The sequence below is a fragment of the Anabas testudineus genome, chromosome 3 (assembly GCF_900324465.2).
Source record: "Anabas testudineus chromosome 3, fAnaTes1.2, whole genome shotgun sequence".
NCBI classification, from domain to species: domain Eukaryota; kingdom Metazoa; phylum Chordata; class Actinopteri; order Anabantiformes; family Anabantidae; genus Anabas; species Anabas testudineus.
In genome coordinates this window covers 4653459-4679100 of record NC_046612.1, presented here as the reverse complement: position 1 = coordinate 4679100, position 25642 = coordinate 4653459, and the positions used below count along the sequence as shown (strand labels likewise).

The 25642-nt window shown below is 38.8% G+C and overlaps 1 protein-coding gene across 1 annotated transcript; it reads left to right on the top strand.

Annotated features, from left to right (window-relative positions):
* Positions 1 to 1132: 1132 nt before the first annotated feature.
* On the top strand, positions 1133 to 24794 carry tspan15 (tetraspanin 15). The gene is made up of 8 exons (XM_026378177.1): positions 1133 to 1366; positions 8820 to 9005; positions 9683 to 9757; positions 12272 to 12367; positions 19317 to 19433; positions 20991 to 21041; positions 21823 to 21939; positions 22553 to 24794. The coding sequence occupies exons 1-8, from the start codon at positions 1277 to 1279 to the stop codon at positions 22709 to 22711; spliced, it is 891 nt and encodes a 296-aa protein (XP_026233962.1). The 5' UTR covers positions 1133 to 1276; the 3' UTR covers positions 22712 to 24794.
* Positions 24795 to 25642: the final 848 nt, after the last annotated feature.

The window sequence follows — 25642 nt, the reverse complement described above, 5'->3', positions numbered from 1 at the left end:
GTGCCCTGTGTCTCTCCTCTCCTGTTTTTTTGTGTAGGCTGTTCACTAAATTGAGTTATATAAAGAAAACTTTATTTGATCTGTGTTCAGCAGCCATGTTCTATTCTTTACCACTAGGTGGCAAAGTTAGACGTGTTGTGCATAAACTATATGGTTTTAATTTACTGTTAAAGTTAAACTCCAAATTGTTAATCCCCTTTATAGAATCAATGCAAGCCTAAATCCTTCCATGGAAATGACCATGACCTAAAATGTTTATAGTTTATTTGCTTCCAGAAGAACCAGGACTTGATTTTGGCATCTTTCAGGTTTCAGGACATTGTCTTGCAGGAAGAAAGCTAGACTGGCAGCAAATTTCTTTACATTATTGTTCAAAATGTCAACACAATCTTGATTCCTGTGCCTAAACCAACAACACAGCCCCATAGAATTATGCTTCCACCACTGTCATGGTTTTTAAAATCTTGCACTTTTGATCCCGCTCACGTTGATTTTTAACTGGGTTTTTCTCCTTATGTTTTGGATTGATGCTGTGAAATGCTCTGTGATGACAGCACCGCCTTCCTCCTTAAGATCAGCGTCCACTGTTCTGTCTTTACTCTCTGACATGATGAAATTACTTCTTATCATGAATTGATAAAGTGTCACAAGACCTGTTCAGTGGAATCCCTTAAGTAAAGTTCAGTGCTGATTAAAACTGTGGTGTGTTTTGAAGAAATGGGGGCTTAATCAAGTTAGAGGAGATTTTGTCTTAAACATTGAGCTTTAAAATAAGAATAATTGTTGAATATGTGAATTTTGTTTACCATGTACTTCACCAGGTTCAATCTGAGTCTCATACATGTCTAAATTAATGAATTATTCATTAGAGACTCTAACAGGAAACATCTTTAAATGTTAGCTGTCCTTTTTAAATCTTGCAGTAGAAAACGGAAGCACACTCAGTAGCTATTAATGGTTCGGTAGCAGTGTTTATTCTGAAGACTTGTACTAACATTTTATTTCCTGTCTACGCCCCTGGTTCAGCATTTAAAAATAACACATCAGTCGCTCGAGGAAAACTCTCAGTATTCATTCTGTAGCGTTAGATTCAGAAACTTGGTGCCATTTTCAGGCTGTTTCAGCCCATAAAGCTGCAGCACATCCATCCATCCATCCATCCATCCATCCATCATTACGCGCTTCCAGGTGCGGTGACGAGCACAACGCGGAAGTGTGTTGTCAACATCAAGCTGTTCAACTGAGAGCCGCTGAAGTCAGTGCTCAGCCCGACACGATGCCCGACAACGGAGAGATCCGATACTGTCAGAGATTCTCCTACTTCGTCCTGAAATTCACCCTGTGCGCCTACGCCGTCGGCTGGTGGGTGAGTACCGCTGCTGTTTGTTAAAGAGACGCGTAAGGTTTGTTTGATACCGCGGCCGGAGAGGGGCGACGCCGGGGGCTGTTTGTGTGATCAGATGGGACTCTCTACAGGCAGTGAAGCACACAACATCTTTATGAAAGTAAAAGAACGAAATTCTAATTGATCCTTTGTCAAATGACAGCGTTCAGCTTTTAAATCAGCTCTGAGGCGACAGGTGTTGAACCTGTTGGAGAAGTGTTGGTGTGCGCTACAAGGTGGCCACACCCTTTATGTTCACCTTTACTCTGCTCTTACCTGCCTCATATATCCACTGTGTAAACACGGACATACTGTGGCATTTACAATAAAAGGCAGATAAAGAGAAAATGAAAGGGGAACAGCAAACTGAGGGACTTTTTCATGGACGCATGTGTTTTTGAGTCCTGCTGTGGTCAGACTGCAGCACAACCTGAGTCATGTGTGGGACACAAAATAACAGTGTTTCCCTGTAAAAGACAGAGAATGACCGTCATGGAGTGAGTCATGTCTGCAGCCTAACACCTACTATACTTAAAGAGTGAAGTCAAAACGCAAATTAACAATAAATTCTAAATCAAACGAGGCAGTAATACTGTAAAAGTTAGGTGCATTCTGGTAAAGTTTGGTGTGTGAACAGAGAGACGCTGTGTATGAGTGTGTTTCAATCTGCTGGTCTGTGTTAAGCTTTGAAAAGTAAAGACAAAAAGAAAAGTCCACACAGTAAATCAAATGTTGGCTGCAGGTTGTTTATGACCTGGTGGTCATCGTAGTTGTACCCAGAAGAAGATACAGGTCCTCAGAGGGAGCTTTTAGTTACTACTTCCATTAATTAGTATGCATGTGTGTGTCTGGGTGTTTCAGCTGATGATTGGTGTTTGTGTTGTCGTCTATCATCTAACATTGCACAACATCTGGTTTTAACCATAATCTGATCTGGAGCTTTTGCTTGAAGTGATGGAACAACTACGATTCTCATCTCCACCACTGACTGGCACAGGTTTCCCACACGACACAGATGTTTGATTTACATCTGATTTGTTGCCAAAAAGTCTTTTTCTGAACTACCTGTGTTTTCACACCATAGCGTTGTGCTAGCAGTATTCTGATTTTCTCCAACGTTACTATGCTGACAGTGTTCACATCAAGATTCCTGCTCCATCTTAAGGCAGTTGCACACGATTTTCCCAGCAAAAACATCCTCAAACGTGGAAATCGAATTGTTTGTGGTGCTGCGTTGCAGTGTGAGAGAGGTTTTACAATGGTGCTGTGTGTGTCTCATGGTGTTGTGGCCAAAGAGAGCCTGGGAAGGTCTTGTGACTGTGTCAAATATCGTCTCAAAGGTTGCTAAAAGAATTTGTGAGTTAATCTAAATTTGATTGACAGTCATTCATCGGGTGTTTCTCCACTGTAAGTGGTGTTATGTCAATTGTTAACTTGACACATTGTTGTCAAATCATAATCTTAAAGATAATGATTTGATTGTCTCCATTTATACTTAAAAGGCGTGCGATGATTTGACTTCTAGAGATGACACTTGTTTTAGTAGAAGTCTTGAAATGACAAACAGCAAGATAATGAAATGACTTACACAAGGTTTCGTGCAACATAGCCCATTGCTGCAGCTGTTTCCTCTCATAGAAAACGTGACAGTTGGCTGATTGACACAACACTTCAGAGCACTGAGGTCAGTCATTAATTTGAATCATTTAATCGTGGTGAGGCAGAGATGAATGAATGACTGCTGCTGGGGTTGGGTTTGTGTTGTCCAAACAAATTCCAGTTGCAACCTCAGACCTTTGTGCAGTGATCATTTAACATACATAAACCTAACATGCTAGTGCGCCTTCCTGTTACATTTTAAATCATTCATTTTTTATTTTATACACACAGTGCCCTCTTCTTCACAGTGATTCAGTGTCGTGCAGGATGACAGGATGTCGCTGTGCTGGAGAGCAGCTGCTGAGGCTGCTAACAGCCAAGTGGAATAGCATGTGTTGTACAAGGAACAATGTACAAGAAGAGATTAGTTATTTCCTGCCCACAGTGGAAAAGTAGGTCACACAAGGACAATGCTTTAAATACAGTTGACCAAGACTGAAACCTAAAGTGAAGAAGCGCAAAGAATAGCAGAGGTCATGTTTCATGGTCTTAGTTATTGTTAAATTAGCTTGTTATTGTTTGCATCTTTGATTTGTTATACATTACTCCTGTCAGATCCAGCTCTGAACGTCTTGTTCCTTTGGGTTGATTCACGTCACACTGCTGCACGAGGTTATCTAGTTGTCTTAACCTTTATTTACCCACTGAAGGTTGGATGAGCTCATTTTGTATTTATACCAACACTGAGCAGCTGAGCTGTTTGGGATTAATTTTTACATGTTTGAACGTGTCCTAAAACATGTTCATATACCTTCACAATTGTGCACAAACCTAGATTTTAACTAAATGCACACATATTGCCTTGTTGTCCATACTGAATACATAATGTAGACATTCACAACATAGGTTGGAAAAGGCTGTCAGACCTGGAATCTAGAAAGAGTTTACATCAAGATAAATTTAAATTTAGATATTCTTCAGTCCTCAGTTAGACAAATTGTCTATAAATTGACACATTTACAGTAGGTTCGTCCAGAAATGTGGCCTCCTCATTAAAAACAGCATAATTATTGATATCATGATGATGTATTTATCTGGCTGTTGTTTTTTTACTAACAATATTTTATAGTCATTCCTCAGGTGCAGACACACTACCAGAGTCAGCTAGTGCTAGTAGCATTTATATTATTGCAAAGCTTAAACTTGAACATAAAAGCTGGCACTGTGCAATACTGTGTCACCCGGCTTCTCTGGTTTTGCATTTGCTGCTCTGCAAGTCCAGAAAAAGATAACGGTGAATAAACGAGTTCTTCTGAATCGCTTTTCATTTGGGCTGCTCGCAGGTGACAGCAGAGATGACATGAAATGACCTCGAGAAGTTCACACCAGATGACGTGAGAATATGTTTGAGTTGAAATGGTTAGCTTAAGGTTATTGCAGCCAAAAAAGGTTAGACTGAATTGATTAAATGATTAAATTAAATTCTTATTTTTAATCATTTCTGTTATGAGTTCATTTAGAGGCTCTAGTTTACTATAAATAATCCTTATGACAGGTTCGGTCTTACACCACAAAGTATGGTGACGTAAATTCATTTGAGTGCTTTTTTTGTCTCATATCTGCAGTTTGTATCTTGCTTTTAGTTTCAGCACTGTGTGCCCCCACAGCAGTTAGTCAAGCACACTAATAACACTGTGAAGTTGTTTTATCAGAGTGTAATTACAGAGGTTATATAATACAGCTTAACTTGGGCCTAATGCTCCGATTGTCACTAAGTCATCTGCAACTAAGTGCATGCTGATAAACAGAGCGCTGCCTGTGTTATTAAATTATCTCAGCTATTTAATTTAAGATTAGTTTACATAGACCAGATTGATTCTTTTTAAAGACGATCGCTCATGAGTGTTGACATATTCTATCATCAGAAATTTAGAGTTGTTCTGTTTAAAAAGTGTCCTTCTCACCTCTTGGCTGAAGGGAAGTGAGTTAGGGGCGGGCGGACGACCAGCCAGCAGCAAGATACCATAACAGACAGCAAGCAGGGACATGTAAGGAGAAGTCCTCCTGGTGGAGTGTAAACAGTGTGTGCACCCTCAGAACCCACAGATGACTGCCACTATAAGAACATTAACTACCCGGTTTCCTCCTTCCTTTGCTTCTTCACGTTCTCTTGTCCAGGCTGAAACGGCAACAAACATCTTTCAGGCTGACGTGTTGGTGGTGGCGTCATGCTGTGATCTAACATTTCTGTCATGTTTGCTTGAAGGAGGACTGAGACTGAATTAAACGGGTTGACTCCCACTTTTAAATGTTTTTTCTCCTAAATGGCTGCGGGTGTGTCGTGATTACCAACAACAATGTGTTTAAATCCTTTAAAGATTTAGAATTATGTTTGGCTGAATTCATTTTAGCAGGTTTCTTGTGTTTTGATCTAATAAGTCTAAGCCAACATACTAAACTAAACATTAAACCTGCCGGCGTGTTAGTATGCTGACGTTACCATTTAGCAGATGCTTGTGTTTGTCACCTGCACAACCAGTCTAACTACTAATGTTTGTTACCCTGTTGTACTTGTTTGTAGCAATACCTCCTACACAGATCATTTACATGTGAATACATGCCCTGCAATGAACAAAACCCTATTTGTAGTTTATTTATTTATTTTGACTCACTTGACCCTTCCTGGCTTCAAGAATAAAAAAAATAGTTGGTGTAACTGTAAATGGCTCATTGGTGTTTGGCCAGGAACTATTTCTGCCACCTGATCACATTACAGACCCACATTTGACCATGTGCTATTTTCCAGTACTTGAATCTTTGTTTGCAGTGGTCTTTTGCCCTGGAGGTCATCGTAGGGACAGATTTGGTTTGATTTTGGTGTCGTGTATTCAGTTTACATTGAGAGGAAGAAGGGGGAAAAAAACACGAGTGTAAACACAGTGAGGCTGAATGCGGAGACGTTTAACCTCTCTCCTCTCATTTAACCACTTACTAACAGGCGCCTTGTTTAGGAGATGGAAAAACTTCAAAAAATCCTAAGTGGGGCATTACTAATGTATTTTATATCAAAGATTAAAACAAAAATCTCTTGACCTTGTGTTAACCACAGACCATATTTAAGACATCCAACTAAAACCCACTTAAAAACGTATTGACATTGGAATGAGGAGCCAGACGTCGTCTCGATAGTTTAGGGCCCACAGTACATCACTATATTATTACTTTCATACATCTACAGCTTTGTTTTAGACTCAATCTGGGTCGAAAGACTTTGAGATGTAAACATTGTCCATGTGTTGTTTGTGAAATACATGTTACTCTGGTAAATGTTGTGTTGGTTTTAAAAAGGCATTAACTCTACATTTCTTTTTGTACTGTACTGTACATATAATCACATAGTTTTGTTGTGCGGCTTTGGATCAGGAGGTAGAGCTGTTGTCTGATTCCCAGCTTGTCCTGTCATAGGTGGAAGTGCCCTTGGTCAAAACTGAACATGAAGTTGCCCCCAGTGAGGCCATATGCATGGTACCGTGTGTGTGTGTGAGAATTTGCCAGTGGGTGTAAAGTGGTAGAAAATTCACCTTCATACTTAATCATGAACATTAGCTTTCCCATATTACTTGCTATTTCCCGTTCTGTCGTGTGTTGATGTGCGTCTGGCTCTCATGTCATCCCCCACACTCCCCTCCCCAGGAGCCACTGCCATGGTCTGCTCACAGTTTTTTAAATGCTTTGGGTAAAGTGGCTCAATCCCTGGATCCTTGGGTCCACTTGTTGAAGTGTCCCTGGGGAAGACACTGACTGATGCTCTTGCGTATAATATGTGTAATTTGAAAGTCACACTGGATACAAGCATTTACCAAATGACTACGTTTAAATGTACATAGCATTAGAGCTCAGTTAAGGAGAACATTTAGGTTTTTTTCCTTATAACTGGAGTGAACTGACCCCTTTAGCCCCTCAGGCTGTGCTCTAGTAAGCGCTGGCACTGATTGTATAATTACCTGCTGCTAGATGCTAATTTGATGCAGATTGCAGATGCTCGTGCACGTAAGTGTGTGTGTGTAGACTGGGTAAGGACAGAAATTCTGGCTTGGACAGTCTGCAAAAAGCTTTTGTCTCAGTCAGTTTGTCATTGTGCAGATGAGCTGTGGTTTCCTGTAGTTTAAAACATAGCAGGACTCTTGTCAACCTTAATGTTAAGTTAATGAAAACTTAATGTTCACTCACTTGTGTCTGGCCTGTTTACCTTTGAGATGAAAACCTGCAATTAACATCCACTAACATACATATTAAGATCACTTTCATTCCTGGCAGTTGATCAGAATTCTTCTATTTAAAGATAGAAACCATAATATGGGCATGAATTACTGGTGTATTTGAATTTTAAGATGTCAGATTTAAGTGTTACTAAACTCTTTGTCCCTCTATTTCAGAAATCGATTCATCTTCTCTCATCACATCTTAATTGTTCTTTTCTAGTTTTGGGATGTGTACACAGAAGAAAATACAGTTTCTATCTGTTGGGATGTAATGTTCCGATGAGATGCTCATCCTGTTCTTATAATGTACATAAACCTTCAGCCGGAGATCCTGCTAAGTTTATGAGCAATGTTTTAACTCTGCTACTGTTATGTGAAAGCAAGAATGTCCTGAGTTGCAGTCATAAGTCACAAATGCATTGACTTCCAATCTTGCACTGGGGGTGTTTTAAAAAAATGGATTATGGAATAGGTTACCACAATTTAAATTTAGTTTTTAATCTATTAAATTTTAAATGTGAGTTTAAATGAGTTGATCCAAAAAAAATCCAACATTATTCTGTCAACACAACTCATTAAAAGAGGTTTTTAACTTTAAAAGTCTATCTGAATCAATAAATTAGAATTTTTGTCCTGTGAATATGCATTTAGTTCAGTAGTGGTGAGTGTAAAGAGGCATTATGTTTAGACTCATTATCTGCTCTGTCATGCTGATCATTGTTAAAAATCCTAAAGACTTAGATTGATTATTGAATTATGTTGGAGTAACTGAGTCAGAGCAAACTGTGTGAGTTTGTGTGTTTGAACTCTAAACAGCACTAATTGTTCTCAGTAGAGTCAGTCTATCACAAACAAAAGTGCTTCAGAGAACCTAATTAAACACAATTAATTATCTGTAGTCCACTTGAGTCTAGTGAAAATGAAAATGCAGATTAGAAACGGGCTCTAATTGGACTGTGTGTGTTCAGCAGCACACATTTCATCTCTGGAGATTCCCACAGCTAGACGGTGATTAGGAAGCTGTGATAGTGGCTCACTGAGACTGTACTTAAGCTATGTTCATCGTTACAGACACTAATGCTCATTTCAGTCTTTTTGTGTCGATTGTTTACATTTATGTTTGTAAATGACATTTAACACCACTGTGGTCCTAAACTGACACGTATACATCCAAACACTGTGAACAGAAGCTTTTCTATAAATGTCCAACAAGATGTCTTTATTTTATTACCAGGCTTTGAATTTTTAGATGAATTGTCATCTGATGTTTTTTATAGAGTTTGCATCCTCAGATCAGATGTAAATCAGACCACATAGCTTGGACGCAGCCGTGATTCGAGCTGAAAGCCAATGTCGGCATGCTAACACGCTCACAGTGACAGTGCTAAATGCTGATTCTAACCATGTTGGCAAGCAAACATTTGTCATACTATCATATTAATATTATCATAAGACTTTGGAACAGTGCACTACCATAGTTTTCTACTTTTTGTCATCATTAAAGCTTCTAAAACGGCAGAATCAGATTTCTCTGTAATTAACCCATGCTTACTACTTCTTCTTTGTGTTTCTAGTTAATAGGAGGATTTATCTTGGCCATTGGCATCTATGCTGAGGTGGAGAGACAACGCTACAAGACACTGCATGGAGTGTTTTTGGCCCCTTCTATAATCCTGATCCTCCTGGGAATCCTCATGTTTGTTGTTTCATTCATTGGAGTTTTGGCTTGTCTGAGAGATAATTTAACTCTACTGAAAGTGGTGAGTGGTGTGCTTAGAGGTGATGAAACAGTCATGATCTCTCGTGTCTTTATTGAACACACTAAGCCATTAAAAATACAGAGGGATGGTGGAAAAAGTTAAGTGAAATGATAAATAAAATGGATACCGCACATGAACATGAAAACTTTATATCAGCAGTGTAATATGGTGGACATTTTAACTTTTAACAGTTTAACTTTGTCCACCATCACTCTGCTATTTTAATGGGTGTTTTCAATTAAGACTTGAAAGATCATGATTGTTTGTGTTTTATCAGCTTAGAAATGTTGTTTGTTGGTATTTGTGACTTTGGTGAAGTTTATACAGAAATGTAGGAAATTGGAAAGAGTTCATTTACTTGTATAGAATTAATCACTAAAAATACTACAAAGCACAATGAAAGTACAAAGACAAAGTACAACGAAGTACTGTCTCATAATGAGTCAGAATAACAACTTTATGTTCACACACAACTGTAAATCAAGGTACAGGACAAGAATTAGGGGTTTGTAGGAGAAAGAATGGTTGAAAATGTGGTGTCTGTAACAGATCTTAAGTTGATATTTATTGGTGTCTGAGTTGTTGACTATAGAGAAAAACCAGCTATGGAGTTATCCATTAGCTAATAATTAAGTAATAATAATGTCTCTTCTTCTCTGTTACCTGTTTGGTCACAGTTCATGTACACCCTGGCCGTGTGCCTGCTCCTGGAGCTGTTGGGAGGAATCTTGGGGCTGCTGTTCCGCAACCAGGTGAGCTGTCCAGGGTGTTGATCAGTTACCTGTTGAGGCGTGTTAGGCACATTATATTTGTTAATACGCTTGACTTAGATGAACATCAGATCACATTTAATGAGAAATTCCAAAAGGTTCACATACTTTTTCTTGCCACAGTGTGCTGAATGTTTTTCTTTCCTGGCCTCTTTGTGTTTCTGTTTCTTTTTCTCTTTTTTACTATTCACTGCTCATCCTCCACTTCCTTCTTTGTATTTCTTTGCATTCTTCAGTTTTTGATCTAATCCGCCCCTCTCCCCCCTGCTATAAAATCCAATAACGTTCTTCTTGCATACGAAAACAGAATGATTGGTTCACTGTTTTTCTGACTGTGACTCAGCAAGAAGCTTCCTTCAAATCGGGTTGTAATCATGAGCAATACTTTGTTTAAAAAACATAGGAAGGAAGTACTTTAATGCAACCTAGACATGTTATATAATTACCCATCATGTTAAAAGTCTAAGTTATTTATTGTTTTCATCTGGTTGCAGTGATGCACTGCAGGTGGCTGATTTAAAATGCAGTGTTAGTGTTTGTTGTGTTTTCTCTAACATAGAGGCAACCAGCCTGGGAGTCCAGACCACCTGCCAGTAAATATTAAAAGCTTTTCATGGTGGTGCTTTTATTTTGAAACAGATGCAGAAATTATGTCAGGTGATGGAAAAAGCCACAAAACTTTTAAATCCGGACTGACCGGCTAAATTAGAACAGGGGTGTGGTGCCCCTTTAAATAATGCAATGCAGGAATGGTTGCAGAACAGCCAGCTGTTGGGATGAGGAACTGCTAGCAGGGGCTTGTTCCAGCAGATCCTCAAAGTAAACAACACCTTTGATCGTGCTATTATTGGAAACCTGAGGTGTCCACACAGCAGGCTCAGACCACGGGTGTCCACGATAAACACAGGGCGGGAATACAAACCATACAGAAACTCGCACTAGTATCAGTGGTGCTTGTTAAGAAGTACACTATTTCCTGTAAAATAATCTAATACACAACTTCATGACACATCTTTAAGCTTACATGCAAACCAGTAGGAGACCTGCATCATAATTTATGCCTTTATGCCATTTATGCATGTGGAATTAGTACAGTGTGCTGTGTACAAGTCATATTTTCTTTTATCTTTGCACTTACTGTGAGTGATATGAAGAAAGTCATTATGTTAAGGTGTGTTGAACAGTCATTTTTCATTCTTTACATCCTTTACATAAAGACCGTGTTACAGCTGAGGATGCACGAGGCATTAAAGAGCCTCATATAATTTTATGTACAGTATAAAGCATCAAAGACATGTTTCAGTGCATGGGTCCTAACATTACAGGATGAATAGGATGGTTCTCTAGATGTACCTTACGCAGTAGTAGGTTTGTCGTGCTGCTCATGTGATGGGATATTCATTACATCCAGTTTCTCAAGTCTTAATGTGACTCTGTGGGGACAAGCTTGAGTTTCATAGTCTTTGTCTCTTTGCCTTTTTTTCTTTTTTTATCATCTTATTTACATGGCTGTAAACTTAATAAGGACCTGTCTTGGATTAACTGCAATAAATTTTAAAGTTTCTCTGTTTGCCAAAAGGAAAAAGTTCTCAACATAATGACACATTATATTTAATAGCTGTTTTATTTAAAATAGCTCCAGCTTCTCATGTTATTTCTTTAGTCTGCTGTCGTCTCATCTGCATGAGATTAAAGTAACGTAGCGAAGCATGAGAAATGTGTTTTAATAAGATTCCACAAGTATATTTTATTTGATAAAGATGCATTTTCTTTGGCATCTCATTCATCAATGAGCTTATAGTGAGGTCTTCTACCATCTAATAAGGCTCCACTGTCACCTGTCCCTCAGGAAAAGACTTGATTCGACTTCAAGTTTATAAATCTGCTCATTGTAATGTGGTTTAAATATGACTCTCTATCCCCAGTAGATTCACTGTGCAGACCAGAAATGTTCACCGGAGGAATAAAGGAAATCAAATAAAAAGCTCAGTACCTTTAATCTCTATGACTCACATGAGGAGATCACTCTGAATTCATTATTATCGCTGGTTAAAAGAGAGAAATGGCGGCACGTTGTCGACATGGACGACTGAGGACAAATAGTTTGTTTCTTCTAATGAAGCATCAGAAACCAAATGAACAGCTCTTTAAATGAAAACGCTGAATGACAAGCTCTGTGGTTTTACCCTGTGGCATTCAAGGTTGTAAATATTTACTCTCAGTTTCTGGATAGACTGATATATTAGACTAATGTCACTTCAGCGCACCAGATTGAAACTGACAGATGTGAGCTGTCAAACTGTCGCTTTTTAATATTCCAGTTCAGCGGATCAGTCACCTTGACTAATCAGTGTTTCCTGATAAAGAGCTGCCTGTCTGAAACATCGATGGTGGATCAGATGTGTCATGGTAACACAACAAAAGTGCTAGGTTGATCCTCTTCCCTACCGATAACACACCTAAACTGTTGTTCCTATGTTTTTTGCTCCTTTATAGACGGTGGGCTTACTGAACAAGAGCATCCGAAAGGGCATCGTGAACTACTATGATGACCTGGACTTCAAAAACCTCATGGACTTTGTTCAGAAGAAGGTAAAGTTGTGTCACTGCTGGTTTTCTGTCAACCAAGCTTTTTAGGAATTATCTCGTACAGCGTGGCACAGATATATTGATTTAAGATGTGCTGAGGGAAGCTGCACCACCTGTAAACCTGGCGATCACAACAGTTTGTGTCCAAAGTAATCAGAGAACAGTGTGGAGCCGTCAGTGTGCACCTGCTCCCAGAGTATGTCATGCTGCCACATACACAGCCTCAAGCTGAAGATCTCATTACCAACTTTCATCGAGCACATGGGGATGCAGTGTCCAGGGACAGCAGACCGATCACACTTTGAAATTAAGAAGCGAAAAGACAAACGTTCCTTCAACCTGCAGGTTAGCTTTTTTTTTTTTTTTCTGGAGCACAGAGACCAGCAGTCGTACCAGCAGAACAGGATGGCGACTTGAAGCGATAGATGAAATTAGATGAAATTATAATTTAGCTGCTGGCTGTGGGGAAGCGAATTTGTTGGAGCTGCCTCAATACCTCCGAAATGAAACTGGTCAGTTTTTATACCCGAGTCCAAAAGCTGTTCACATTTATATTTTCTTCACATATCGGCAGAATTAACAGGTGCACTCCTCTGATGTATGTAGCTGCAGTCTGTTGACACCGTCTTCTTCTATACTATGACATCAGGATTTCTGTGTATATGGATTTGTGTTTTCTACTTTCAAGGTCATTTCTGAACCACTCAGGGCACCAAATTAGCATCTTAGGTCTTGATGCTTGAGAGAAAGAATTGGCAAATAGATGGTGAACTTTAAGCAGCTACATATATTTCCCTCAGGATATGGCTAAGAACAACAAGTGAAACAAAAAAGAGCGAATATTGGACTTAAATTCACTTTTCAAAGACTTTTGTCCATAGCTGGTTTTGCTGCTTGGGCAAAAAGTAATTTATTGCAAGTTGAGTGTCAGTAGTTTCAGTGCTACCAGGAACAGGTCAAAACTACTGTTCAACTAATAATCGACTTCCATTCTCTACAACTTTGGTAAATCTGTCTCATTTCAAGAGCACTTGCACCTAATTATCACTGCAGACAGATGAAGACCCGCTTGCCTTGGCAGCAGATCGTTTCTCCGGCGAGGTGCCGTTTGAAGATCCTAACTTTCTGGCACTGTTCAAAACAAGCTTCACTAATGGAACAAAGCCATTTGGCAGCTCGCAGTTTAAAACGTCTGTACTTTTCCTGTCATGGTGGAAAGTTGCTGGTTGTCTCTAGTGTCCTGAGAGATTGAAGTGTTTTCCCAGAGGACCTGGATGAAAAACAGTCAGATAACTTTAGTGGGGATTGAAGCTGTTTCCACATGTATACACTAAATGAGGCTTGTGGATTTACCTGTGCTTTGAGAACAATGGGCTGAAGCGATGCATTTTTTCTGAAACTGTATTTTTCCCCATGTTCTTCTTAAGAAGTAGATTATTTAACCAGAACATTCTTTTTATTTGAAGATGTCCTGTGTCAACAGCAAGTCAATGTGTCCTCGGGATATGTCCGTTGAATTTATGCAGTTCTACTTTTAATCACAACAAATTCTGATGTTTAAGTCAGACTTGTGTAAAAGATAATTACATCAGCAAAGGTAGACCAGTTCCTTGTTTGATGACAACTTCATACTCGACAGCCTGAACAGGTGCCTCAGTACTTTTCAGTGTTGGAATCCAACTTTCCAAAACATTCGCAGCCACTTCATGACAGACTCTCTAAAAATATGTGACCTTTCAGAGCAGGTATGAACACGTTATTTAATGAGATTAAAGCTGAACTAGTTTATTGATTTAGAGGAAATTTATTGATAATTGGTATTTGGGGATTGTTTCATTTGTCCAGCAAAATTGTCAAACACTCTCCAGTTCCAGCGTTTAATTTAAGATTTGCTTCTTTGTCGTCTTTGTAATTTGGACGTATTGTGGTTTTGGGTTGTTGGTCAGGCAAAATAAGACATTTTATCAAAACAATAATGTGTTATTCTGAATTATGTCAGGTTTGAAACAACAGGGAATGAGCAAAACCTCATTCTGCAGCCACAGCATGAATGTGGATTAGTGGCAGGTCATATATCCTGCAATAAGTTAATTTGAACCTGACATTTCTATCCACTGTGCCTCGCTATTCTAATGGAAATATGACATTGGCTGCCTGCCTGCATCTTGGAGGAATGCTGGGGAAGACAGTGATGGCCTTTTTTTCCCCCCACGCAATTACATTGCATAGTTAATCTGTCATAATATTGACTACTGCAGTGTCTTTTTGCAAGAGGCTACGATTTTTCATTTTCCTTATTAGTGGGAACCTTAGCAACTCCAGACACTTGTGCACAGAAATACCACGGGGCTCAGATACTTCAGACCTTTATTTTTTGTAACCACAGTCCAGGCGTTCAGTGTTCTCACAGCTACAGCACTGGGAATTCTGTGGTTTATATTAAGAAGTCTTGGAGCGCTGCAAACAACAAAACCATTCGGCCATTTGGACAGACACTGCTTCATTTCCTCAGTTTGACATAAAAGTGCTCATGCATATTTATTAAGTTCATTTTGAATTCATCACAGAAGGCGTTTGTGACATTTACGCAAAGCAAGTCCAGGCAATTTGATTTACGTCGCACATTTTATTAGAAGTGAACTCATTGAGTTTTACATCAAAATGTATGCCCAAACAAGTGGTGTGTCTGCAATTGTAATAAATGGCACACAAAAAAAAAAATGTAATAGCAAGAAACAAACTGTTTCAAGAAACGCATTACAGACACTGCTGGGATGAGTAAGTTGGAAAGTTGTTAGTTAACTTGTGAACGTGGGCATATCCTGTTGATCGGATCAGTTTGTACTTTTCAGGAGAGGACAACAGGAGCTAAGTTTATCTTTTTAAAACCTGGATTTTATTCTTTTCATTGTTATTGATCATGTTAAAAAATCACTGCACAGTCATCTGAAAGCTATAAATCAAGTCAGTTTTATTTGTTTATGTAGCCTAATATCACAACTCATCATTTTTGCCTTAAGGGCCTTTGCAGTCTGCACAGCATATCACCCCCTCTATATTTAGACCCTCAAAGTCTAAGTGGATTGCCGGAAATGTACCAGAAAGAAAAATTATTAAAGACTTTACACACTGATAGAAATCAGAAATTAAAGCCATGGGTTAGGTCGACAGTTTTATTGAGTTTTTCTTAGGCAGAAAGTGTTTTTCAGTTGATGTAGTCTATGAACACATACGCATGACATCACAAATGCTCACGTCAACACGATCTTATTACATTAGTTTGTCAGACGTTTCAGCAGCAAGAGGGAACACAATCATGACATACTGGAAAATATTTGCTGGTACTTTTTTATATTATCCATCGGCCTCAGGTTTGAAGGTGGATTTAACTTTACCACCAAATTATCAAATGCTTCAGGGTCAGTTTGGGTTTCAAGGTGCTGAGGAGAATGTGAGACACCGTTTCCATGGGAGACGTAAAGGAAACGCAGGACTCTGGACTCAAACTTGGGTCTCTGTTTCTTAAGTCCATCACATTATACGCACCTGTCCATCCCAACCACCTCAGAAGCCGTTCTGGTAGCATGAGGTCCTGGTCCTGATGGACCTGGCTGCACATCTCCGAACTTATTCTTAAGTATGAAAATAACATTTCATCCAAATCCACTGATGCTGGGTTGATTTATACCCTTTTGAATATTGAAGGAACATGAATACATGTCACAGCAGAGTAATAACAGTAGGATGCAGATTTGATTTGGTTTCCACATACTGAGGACTGTATATATGAACCTGTGCGGATCAGTGATCGGTGTATGTTACTGGTAGTTTTGGATAGAGTGAATTAATTAAAGACACGGTGGCTTCGTAAATTTAGAAAAATGAAATGACTTTATATTAGACAGTTTATAGTACTGAGACAGATAAAAACATGGAGACAGAGGGAGGGGGTATGAAATCTAACAAAAAACCCAGCTGGAATGAAACTGGGAATGATGGGTGGGTTGTGATGGACAGAGTCCACACCAGTCCACAAAACTGTCGCATCTCTGTTTCTGCATCTTGTAAAATTGACAGGTTGTTATTATGATGTGAATATGTCTTTTATTTAATCTGATGTTGTTCTGTGCAGTTAGTGCAATGTGATTTGGAACAGGAGTGGATGAGGCACGTTTAGTTGGAACGTTGGCACACGGCTGTCTTAAAATAATGAGGACATGTTGTACGGGATGGACTGACTTTTGCCTTGCAGCCCACTCTGTGAGGAGAGTGGACAGTTACACACTCAGTCAGCCAGTGAATATTCAGTCTTCAGTCGGTTGGCTTCAAAATCTGTCACTCCTGCTTCAAATATCTCATTCTGAGAGGCATGTCTGACTCTGATTTTCTCCCTGTAATTGACCTCTGAAAATTTTTGCCAGCCACAGAAAAAAACAAGAGAAAGGTTGATAAAGGCTGATTTGTGACACCAGCAGACCAGACTTTTGACATTTTGAATATAACAGGAACAGACATTTCACTTGATTTACTGTACTGTCCGTAAACAAATTGGTATGAAATCAAGTCATCACTCTGCAAGTGACAGCAAGGAGAGCCTCTTCCTAGGAGGACGTCTTCCACCCTCTCAGACAGTCTCAGACGTTCTCATTGGTGCTGACAGGTGTTTTGAGAGATTGGTGCTCCAGGTTAGTGCAAAAGGATACAGAATCCTCTGAACTGCACTCGACAGTCAGAGAGGGGATTCACTGCAGGTCTGGTGTATTACATTGCACCCACTTACCTCGAAACTCAGAGTGAAATTATAATGTTTTGGATTAAACACCCAACAGTTGCAGATAATAATCACATGATAATTGCTTTGCCTTCCTGTGGCCCTTGTTTGGGTCCGGACCCAAGTGCTGGAGCTCTGTGGCGTCATGCTAACGAGAGGAGGGAGTATCTCCTTTGGACATTGGCATCATTTCAGCATGCTGATCACACTGCCTGACAAAGAGCAGTCTATTATGTATTCATTTATTCATCAGCTCTTTTTATTTCTTGTCTTGTCCCCTCTTACTGTCTCTCTTGGTGTCTGACCCTTCACCCTGTTGGTTCTTCTTTCCTCCCTCACCATCTTACTGACTTCACTTCCTCCTTCACAATAAAATATTTGTCTCACTAAATGGCTAAAACGCTGAGAATAATATGCTTCTCAGGTGTCTTTTGTAATAGTTTATTCTACAAGGCAGCTGTAAAGCCAGTGAAAGTATAAATCAGACAGAAATTACTGAATGGAAACGTTTAAAAGTTTGACATTAAAATCTTGAAGACAGAGAATTCAGCGGCGTTTCTGCACAGAATTGATGTGTGGCTTCCTCCTTGTGAAATAGTTTCCAGTTGCAATTTTAAAAAGGGTTCACACTTGGAAATAAGCTTTGTAATAACATTAATAACAGCAGCACCCACTAATGCTATTTGTGAGGCCAGTGCAGTTGCTGAGAAAAAGCCCACCAAGAGAGTTATCAATGTGAAAACTGCAATTTGCATCAGATTGTTTTTATTTATACTTTGTTGGTAATTGAATTAAATTGACGTTATCATGGCTGCAAAACGGAGCGGTTGTGTAAACAGCCTTCAAGCTGCCGTTTGTGACACAGAAACACTCATTTAAATCTAATAACGAAGTTGTAGAAGCAGCGTTTTAGTCAATGCGACTCAAAAGTTCTGAGCCAAAACCATTAATCATAATCGTTCTTATCAGAGCTCATTTATTGTGCCTGTGAAGTAATAATATGTTGTTTTCTAGAGGGTTTGTCAGTAGTGGCTGAAATAGCGGGCAATTAAAAATAATTGGTTGGTGTCACCCCATTCTGTGCCTGAGAACCAGCAGCAGGAGGTTGTCAGGCATCAATTTGCTGTTCGGGGCTGTAAGTGTTATTGATTCAAGAGAAAACGTGGGTCCATAGGTAGGGGAGACTTTTACTGGAACAAAATTAAAGTGTGAATGTGGATTTAGTGTCCGTTTAATGTGGGTGAGGGGGCAGACAGAGCGTTGGGCTCTTTTATTGTAAGGGTCCTACAGTTGCAAGAAAAAGTATGTGGGGTTACGTGGAGTTTTGCATGAATTGGTCATAAAATGTGCTCCGGTCTTCATCTAACTCACAACAATACAAAGACACAGTCTGCTGAAAATAATAGTGCACAAACATTATATGTTTTCATGTTTTTATTGAACATAACATGTAAACATTCACAGTGCAGGGTGGAAAAAGTATGTGAACCTTTGGACTTAATAACTGGTTGACCCTTCTTTGGCAGCAATAACCTCAACCAAATGTTTCCTGTAGTTGCAGATCAGACCTGCACATCGATCTGGAGTAATTTTGGACCACTCCTCTTCACAACACTGTTTCAGTGTAGCAATATTCTTGGGATGTCTGGTGTGAATGGCTCATGCTTAAGGTCATGCCACAGCATTTCAATCATTCATGCAAAACTCCACGCAATCCCAAAGGGTTCACATACTTTTTTTTTGCAACTGCAGGTACTTTGAGTATAAGATACATATATACTAATAGATTTCTTATGAGGAAATTCAGACTAAAAGCAACTTTCTGATTCTTTTAACATATTGAGATAAATACTGTTGAATATTGTAATCACACCATATTGATTTCTACCATATTTCTCACTCAAACAACCACATAAACACTCAATTTTCAAAGTAAAACACAGAGCAAGACACACACATACACACACATCCCTAAAACAAACTTATAATTAAATGCAAATTGTTGTTAATTATGGCTCATTTCATCCCAAAATGTTACTGGCATCGTGTTGAAGCTGCAAAAATAATGCTGTTTACAAAGTTTACTTTTTTTTACCTCGTCCCAGTTCTCATTTGCTGTAAACATTTTGTTCCATCTCTTTCCACATTTCTCTTTTTTGCCACTTTTCTGATCTCTGGCAGTTTAAGTGTTGTGGAGGTCAAGAGTTCACAGACTGGGAGGTCAACATGTACCATAACTGCTCTGCACCTGGTCCTCTGGCCTGTGGCGTCCCTTACACCTGCTGCATTTCTCCTAAAGTAAGTAGATTTTCTTTGAATTGAGTGATATAAACCAGCTGTTCAGTCCCTCCAGGATTTCACAGACTTTTCTAAGAGGTGTGTTTTCAGATAGAATAGTGATTAATACAGTGCAAAACTGTTTACGCCAGCTTTCGTAGTAAACATCAGATGCTGCTTTATACAGTTTTTATTTATTTTCTTCTGGAAATTCTGTGAGCAAATGATTTACAGTATCCTGGATTCTGATGTCACATGTGGACCTAACATTTGCATTTGTGCTTGGGGTTTTACTTTGAGTAAGTAATACTGCATATTGTTAACAAGCTCTCATCAGCAGCTCTGGTGAGGGTCAATTTAGATTGGAGCTCAAATTAACATAAAAGTTGAGGCAAGTGGACAAAATTACATTAAAAATAACACAAAATTCACAAGGTTTGATTGAATTTGCGTGAATTATTGCGATCACAATCGCTACATCACAAATTCCTACTATATTACATAGTATTACCATAAATTTCCCCTTATTTACTGATTATTTATGACACTTACCTGCTGCAATTAACTTGGGTCAAACTACAACAATCACTGCAGTTCTCCTCTGCATTAAATGCTGCATAGGCACATTATGCATCTACACATGTATGTTACTGACTTCAAAGCTCAGTATTAGCTAGTAGCATCTGTAACATTACTCAAAGTGTTTGGATAAACAAACATGTCGTCATGTCTCCTTCTATTTATTCATAACGTGTCTGTAGCCCTGAACACTCAGGGCAGTTTGTATGTCATTATAGTAATAGTTGTAATAGTGTGGCGTTACAATTAAAATGCACCTCATCATCTTTGTGATGGTGATTAAGTCTGTGCCATGGCAGACATGCTCGCGGGCAATTTTCTCCCACACAAAACAGCGCATGTGCTTTAATTTACACCTACACCCTTCCAAAGTTTATAGAGAGAACAAACAAAAACTTTCTATTCGAAAACAAACTAACTGCAGCGTGTCCGTCTCAGAGCTGTGCATCAGATTCCTGATTTCCTGGTTTATTTTCCCTCTTTGGTTATAGTCTGTAGAATCAGTCAAAGGTGCATTAAAAATCCTAAAAGTAAATTTAATACAACTTGTATAATCACTTAAAAAGGGTGATCACTCCTCCTCTCCTCTTCTTTCTATGCCAGACGGCCACTGGAGATTGTCTTATCTCATTTGAATATACTGTATGAATAAATTTCAATATTTGAATAAGGAAAAGACACGCACGCTCTCTACAGTTCTTTCACACAGACGGGCCCGTATAGTCTTTTATACAAAGGCAAACCACGGCTTCTCATAGATGAGCTTTAAACGGTATTGCAGTCAGTGTCTCTCTGGTGATGAGATCTTCAGGTGTTCTGTGATCACTGGAGGTTGTCGTCTATGTCGGCATGAGAGAGGCAGTTAAAGTGTGTGTCACTCTGTTTTTCGTGCTATTTCCACCTCTAAAGATAAATGTCAACTGAAAGCTTGTCTTCTCTCTGCCAGTGATTCTTCTTGACTCTGACACTTTTATTTCTTTCTGCTGCTCTCCCCTCCAGCCTAATGAAGTGGCCAACACCATGTGCGGGTACAAGGTGCTGGATAAAGAGGTAAGACAACAAAGCCTGTCCTACGTGAATGAAGTTAAAAGACAGATCTTCAACATTAAAGCGCAGCTCCTTTCATTTAATGGCACCTCACCTTCCTTTGCCTGCTTTCGAAGCCAGAGCATAAGAATTAAGATTTGTGATTAGACGGCAGGGGGTCAAGATCTCACAGTGATGAATTTAAGCACAAAAATTATAAACACAAAGGAAATAACGCTTCAATATTTTTTTTAGTTGAGTGAAATCTCCCTTGCAGCTTGCAGCCTCTTCTTTTACTATGGAGCTGTGCTGTTTCCAGCATTGCTATGATGAAAAAGCAAAGCAGAGATGTTTGGATGGCAGCAAATGTTGCTCCAAAACCTGTATATATCATTCAGCATTAGTGGTGCCGTCACAGATGTTCATGTTACCCATGCCGTGTGCACTAATGCCCTAGACACCATGACGGATGCTGACTTTTGCACTGATAACAAGCCGGATGGTCTCTCTTCTCCTTAGCCTGGAGTCCATAACTTCCAAAAAGGATTTAAAGTTTTGAGTCGTCCAACCACAGGACATTTTAAATCTTCACTCCATTTTAAATGAGCTCAGGTCCAAAGAAAGCAGCAGTGTTTCTACTTCTGATGTAGTTTGCAATGCGTAATTCTAACTTTACTCTCAGGTGCTGCTGGTCTTTATAATAACAGATTCCTGTTTCTTTCTTTTCTTAGGTGTTGTTTTGAACTATTATGTATCTATAATTGTGAAAAGAGGTTTGTTCTATTGAGTGTTTTGTGTCTCACAGCGTTTGGGCTTGATTGATACCATCCATATCAGAGGCTGCACTGATGCTTTCTTCATCTATCTGATGGATAACTATAAGATTATGGCTGGTCTGCTGTTGGGGATCCTGCTGCCTCAGGTACTCACACACAGATAATTCAAAGATCACTATTACTTGAAGGAACCCAGGACAAATGGTTTGAAAATGTGGTCGTGCAAGCAGGTTTATGTCCCCACAACACAGTCAACCATAAGTACACATAATAATTTATTATTATTATTATTATTATTATAAGTCTCAGATAAGACAGAGATGTTGTCACTAGTCCGTTTTTTTTATAAGTTGCTAAAGGGGTCTGAGAAGCTGCTAAATCTGGTAACACTGCACAATGGAAAATATCTCTATTAGGCAATTAGAGGTTGGTTGTCATATCCACACATGTACATATTGATAGGTTGTTCTTTCCATTACCTGAATTATTATATGACACCTTTACAAACAAAGGCGCCATAAATAAACATGCAAATAATCAGTGTTGCTGACTTGCACGGTGCTTTCAGTGTCTTTTTAAAGCAGAAATAGAAAATACAGGTTTATAATAAATGTTCAGGTGTTTCACATCACAGCTGTGACACCTGCAGGATGAGAGGTGTTTATCTGTTTATCTGTTGTCATGTTTAGGTAGTAAATAAAGCACGTTCAATTTCTCTAAAATATGTTTGCTTCTCTCTCTCTTTCTCCCTCTCTTTAGTTCTTTGGTGTGATAATCAGTTGGCTGTATATCACTCGTATTGAAGATGCCATCGAGGAGTACGGTCACCAAACAGACACACTTCTTGCAGAGGAAAGAGAAGCCAGGAAAAATGGCCGCGTGGCCAAATGGTTTAGGTGTATGCCAGAATACAACTGATGGAGATAAAAACCACAAAGCAGCTAATAGACTCACTCAACATTCGACTTGGTTAATAACAGACGGCGATCCTGATTCTGCACCTACGGCCACGGTGGGAGCCTTTCAACTGCAGGTTTGCTCTGTGCTCCACTCTGGAGGTAACCTTTTTTTTCTGTTTTTGTTGTTTTTTTGGGGACGAAGTAAACTAATTCACATGTTCTCTCTTACTTTTACTGTATGTATCCAAGGAAAACTGTTTTTACGTCCAACTGTATTAATTATTCATGACTGTGTTAACATAGAGTTTACTAATGCATGAGTGGGAAGTCATTTGAATGTGTGCTTTTAACTGTGACAGTCTCAGGGATAAACAAAAACCAATGGAACCACTTTTACTTCTGGTATTATAATATGACAAGAAAGTTTAGTTACAGCACACAAACACGAGCACTGACCTAGTTTCATACCTGTATTCACAAATTTTTTTCTGCTTCCAATTAAACAAGCACTGACGAAGCAGATCCCACTGTACAGGAAAAGGTTGTTTGACTTTTTTATACAAAATTCAATGCAGCTGGATTTTTTTAAAACTCAAAATTAATTCTTTTGTAATAAACATAAATCTGTAGAATAAGAATTTATACCGTCTCTGATGTATAAGGGTCATTATAGACATTTTCTTACTTTACTCATCAAACATTTTGAACTTAAGTCTACATTTCTTTTTAAACATCAAATTTTCCAGTCATTTTCACTTGACTTTTAAAAAAATATCTAGTGTGAGTTGATTAAAAAAAGAAGATATCTCAGGGTTAATAAATATAGCAGCTCTGTCTCCTACAAAAATACATTTATATTCACTTAGACGAAATAAGGAGACATCACTTTATTCTCCCCAAAGGTAACTGTTGAAGTCATTCCCAGGATACAGGGTTGCATGGAAAATATATACTGTAATGTATAATTTCCTTACAACATGTTAAATAAATCAACACCAAGTTTTACTGACTTTACGAGACTTTAGCGAGCTACTGAACTTGAATTAGTTTCTCTCTTCGTGTGACTTCACACTTCATTCTTAATAATAGCACGAGATAATGCAAAAATATGCTTGGAACCATTTCAAGTTGTTATTTGACAGCTGTTGGACAAACAGGGCACAAGGTTTATCTGCTGTATACTGTAGTCGAGTTTGTACTATAGGCTCAAAAATACATTACAAGGCCGATCGGGGCATAGGTTGAATTAAGTGGTGCAGGAGTTGGTAACATACTGGAATAATACTTTCTCTTCAGCCCTGATAGGCAAAGTGAATTTTATCTTTTTCACTGTTTATAATATGTAAATCTCTAACTGGTAGGTTGAAGGTGGAAGTTACAGTATGTGCATCCGTTTAAATGTATTTTATTATGTGCTACACTTATTGTTTCTAACATTGAAACTACATCCACATAGAATCCGATTCATTGGTTTTGACACAGTATTGGTGAAAATGAACAGAAAAGGAGAAGAAAGCTCTGAGGTTTGTTTTATATTGAACTTGGTACTAAACACTTTTTTTTTTTAAACACACAGACGTGATCACACTATATTGACTTTATTGATGTGCATCATTAAACCACTGATATCTAATGCTGGTGAGGTAAAAGGAATGGTTTTAGCTAATTAACGACACATCACACGTTTAGCTGCCTCACTGGTCAGTCCAGGTTATAAACCTGACCTATTTACAGCCTCTCTTCTTAAACTAACAGTGTATTTACCCTGCTTTGACAGAAATTATTAAGCTTAATCTTATAATGCTTTTAACCAAAGAAAGTCCATATATTACCTTTAATGTGTAGATGTTCTATATGACTGTAACCTTTGGTCACAGTACCTGCACGCCACATTTAAAGTGCCAGTGTTGCCTCTGAAAAGGGATGAGATGATGCGGAGATGTATATCCGAAGATATGTCATTAATTTGTGAAAAGTTACCTTGTGAATGTCCTTTATCATTTTGAGTGCATGCGTTCGACTCATAGTTCGCATCTGTCAGTTCACTGAAAAAGTAAGATGTGAAAAAGTTTTGCAGGTGGGAAATAAAACAATTTGATGCAGTTTGTGTTCTGTTGTTTATCTTTCACTCTAGACTTGATTAGATTTTCCTGTAAAGAGCAACTTGGAGGTCGGGGGACTGGTAAATAAATGATGTCTGATATCACACTGTGTGTTTTCTAGGGCAGGCTTCACCCTGAGTCACTAGCACTGTCTGAATTTTTCATGCAAAAGTATGCAGATTTAGTATGTGAACGGTCCAAGTAAGAAAACAATGCAGAAAAGTAAAAATAGTAAAGACCCCGGGTCAGAAATGGTCGCCAGTGCTTGGATGTGAAACTTGAAATGTGCAAGAGAATGGTGCATTCAGCAACTTACATGAGTATTAATGATTATTGTATAATATTCAGCAGATGTGCAAAAGTTCATAAAAGATTATTCGAATCAGCTAAAACTCAGAAATGTAGTCACTCTTTGCAAAGTGCAACTTTAAGCTGTCCAGCTCTGCTTACCTCGCTTTGATTCCACCGCACACTGCACAAACCCTCCAGGCGATTGTTAATATGAAATTACAATAAATGAGAAGCCACAAAAGCCACAAGTAGAAATCCTTGCTATTGTCTGACTTTTAGAAGTGAATTATCTCACCGCTGCCAGGCTGTTCTGTGAGTGTGTGCCGGGAGGTGTCGACGAACCTCTCCACAAGCTATAGGACATATTTCTATTTTAAAAATGTTATAAGAAAGTTGCATACTGTAACTTTAATGTTTCATGAGTTAAAATCAAACTACACCATGCAAGACGTTTGCATCTCATACAGACATTATTATCATGTATAATTGTTTCAGGGGGTTCAAATGAGAGTTAACCCTGGTGATGACCGATGAGTGTCCAGCGTGGTTTGGTGTTT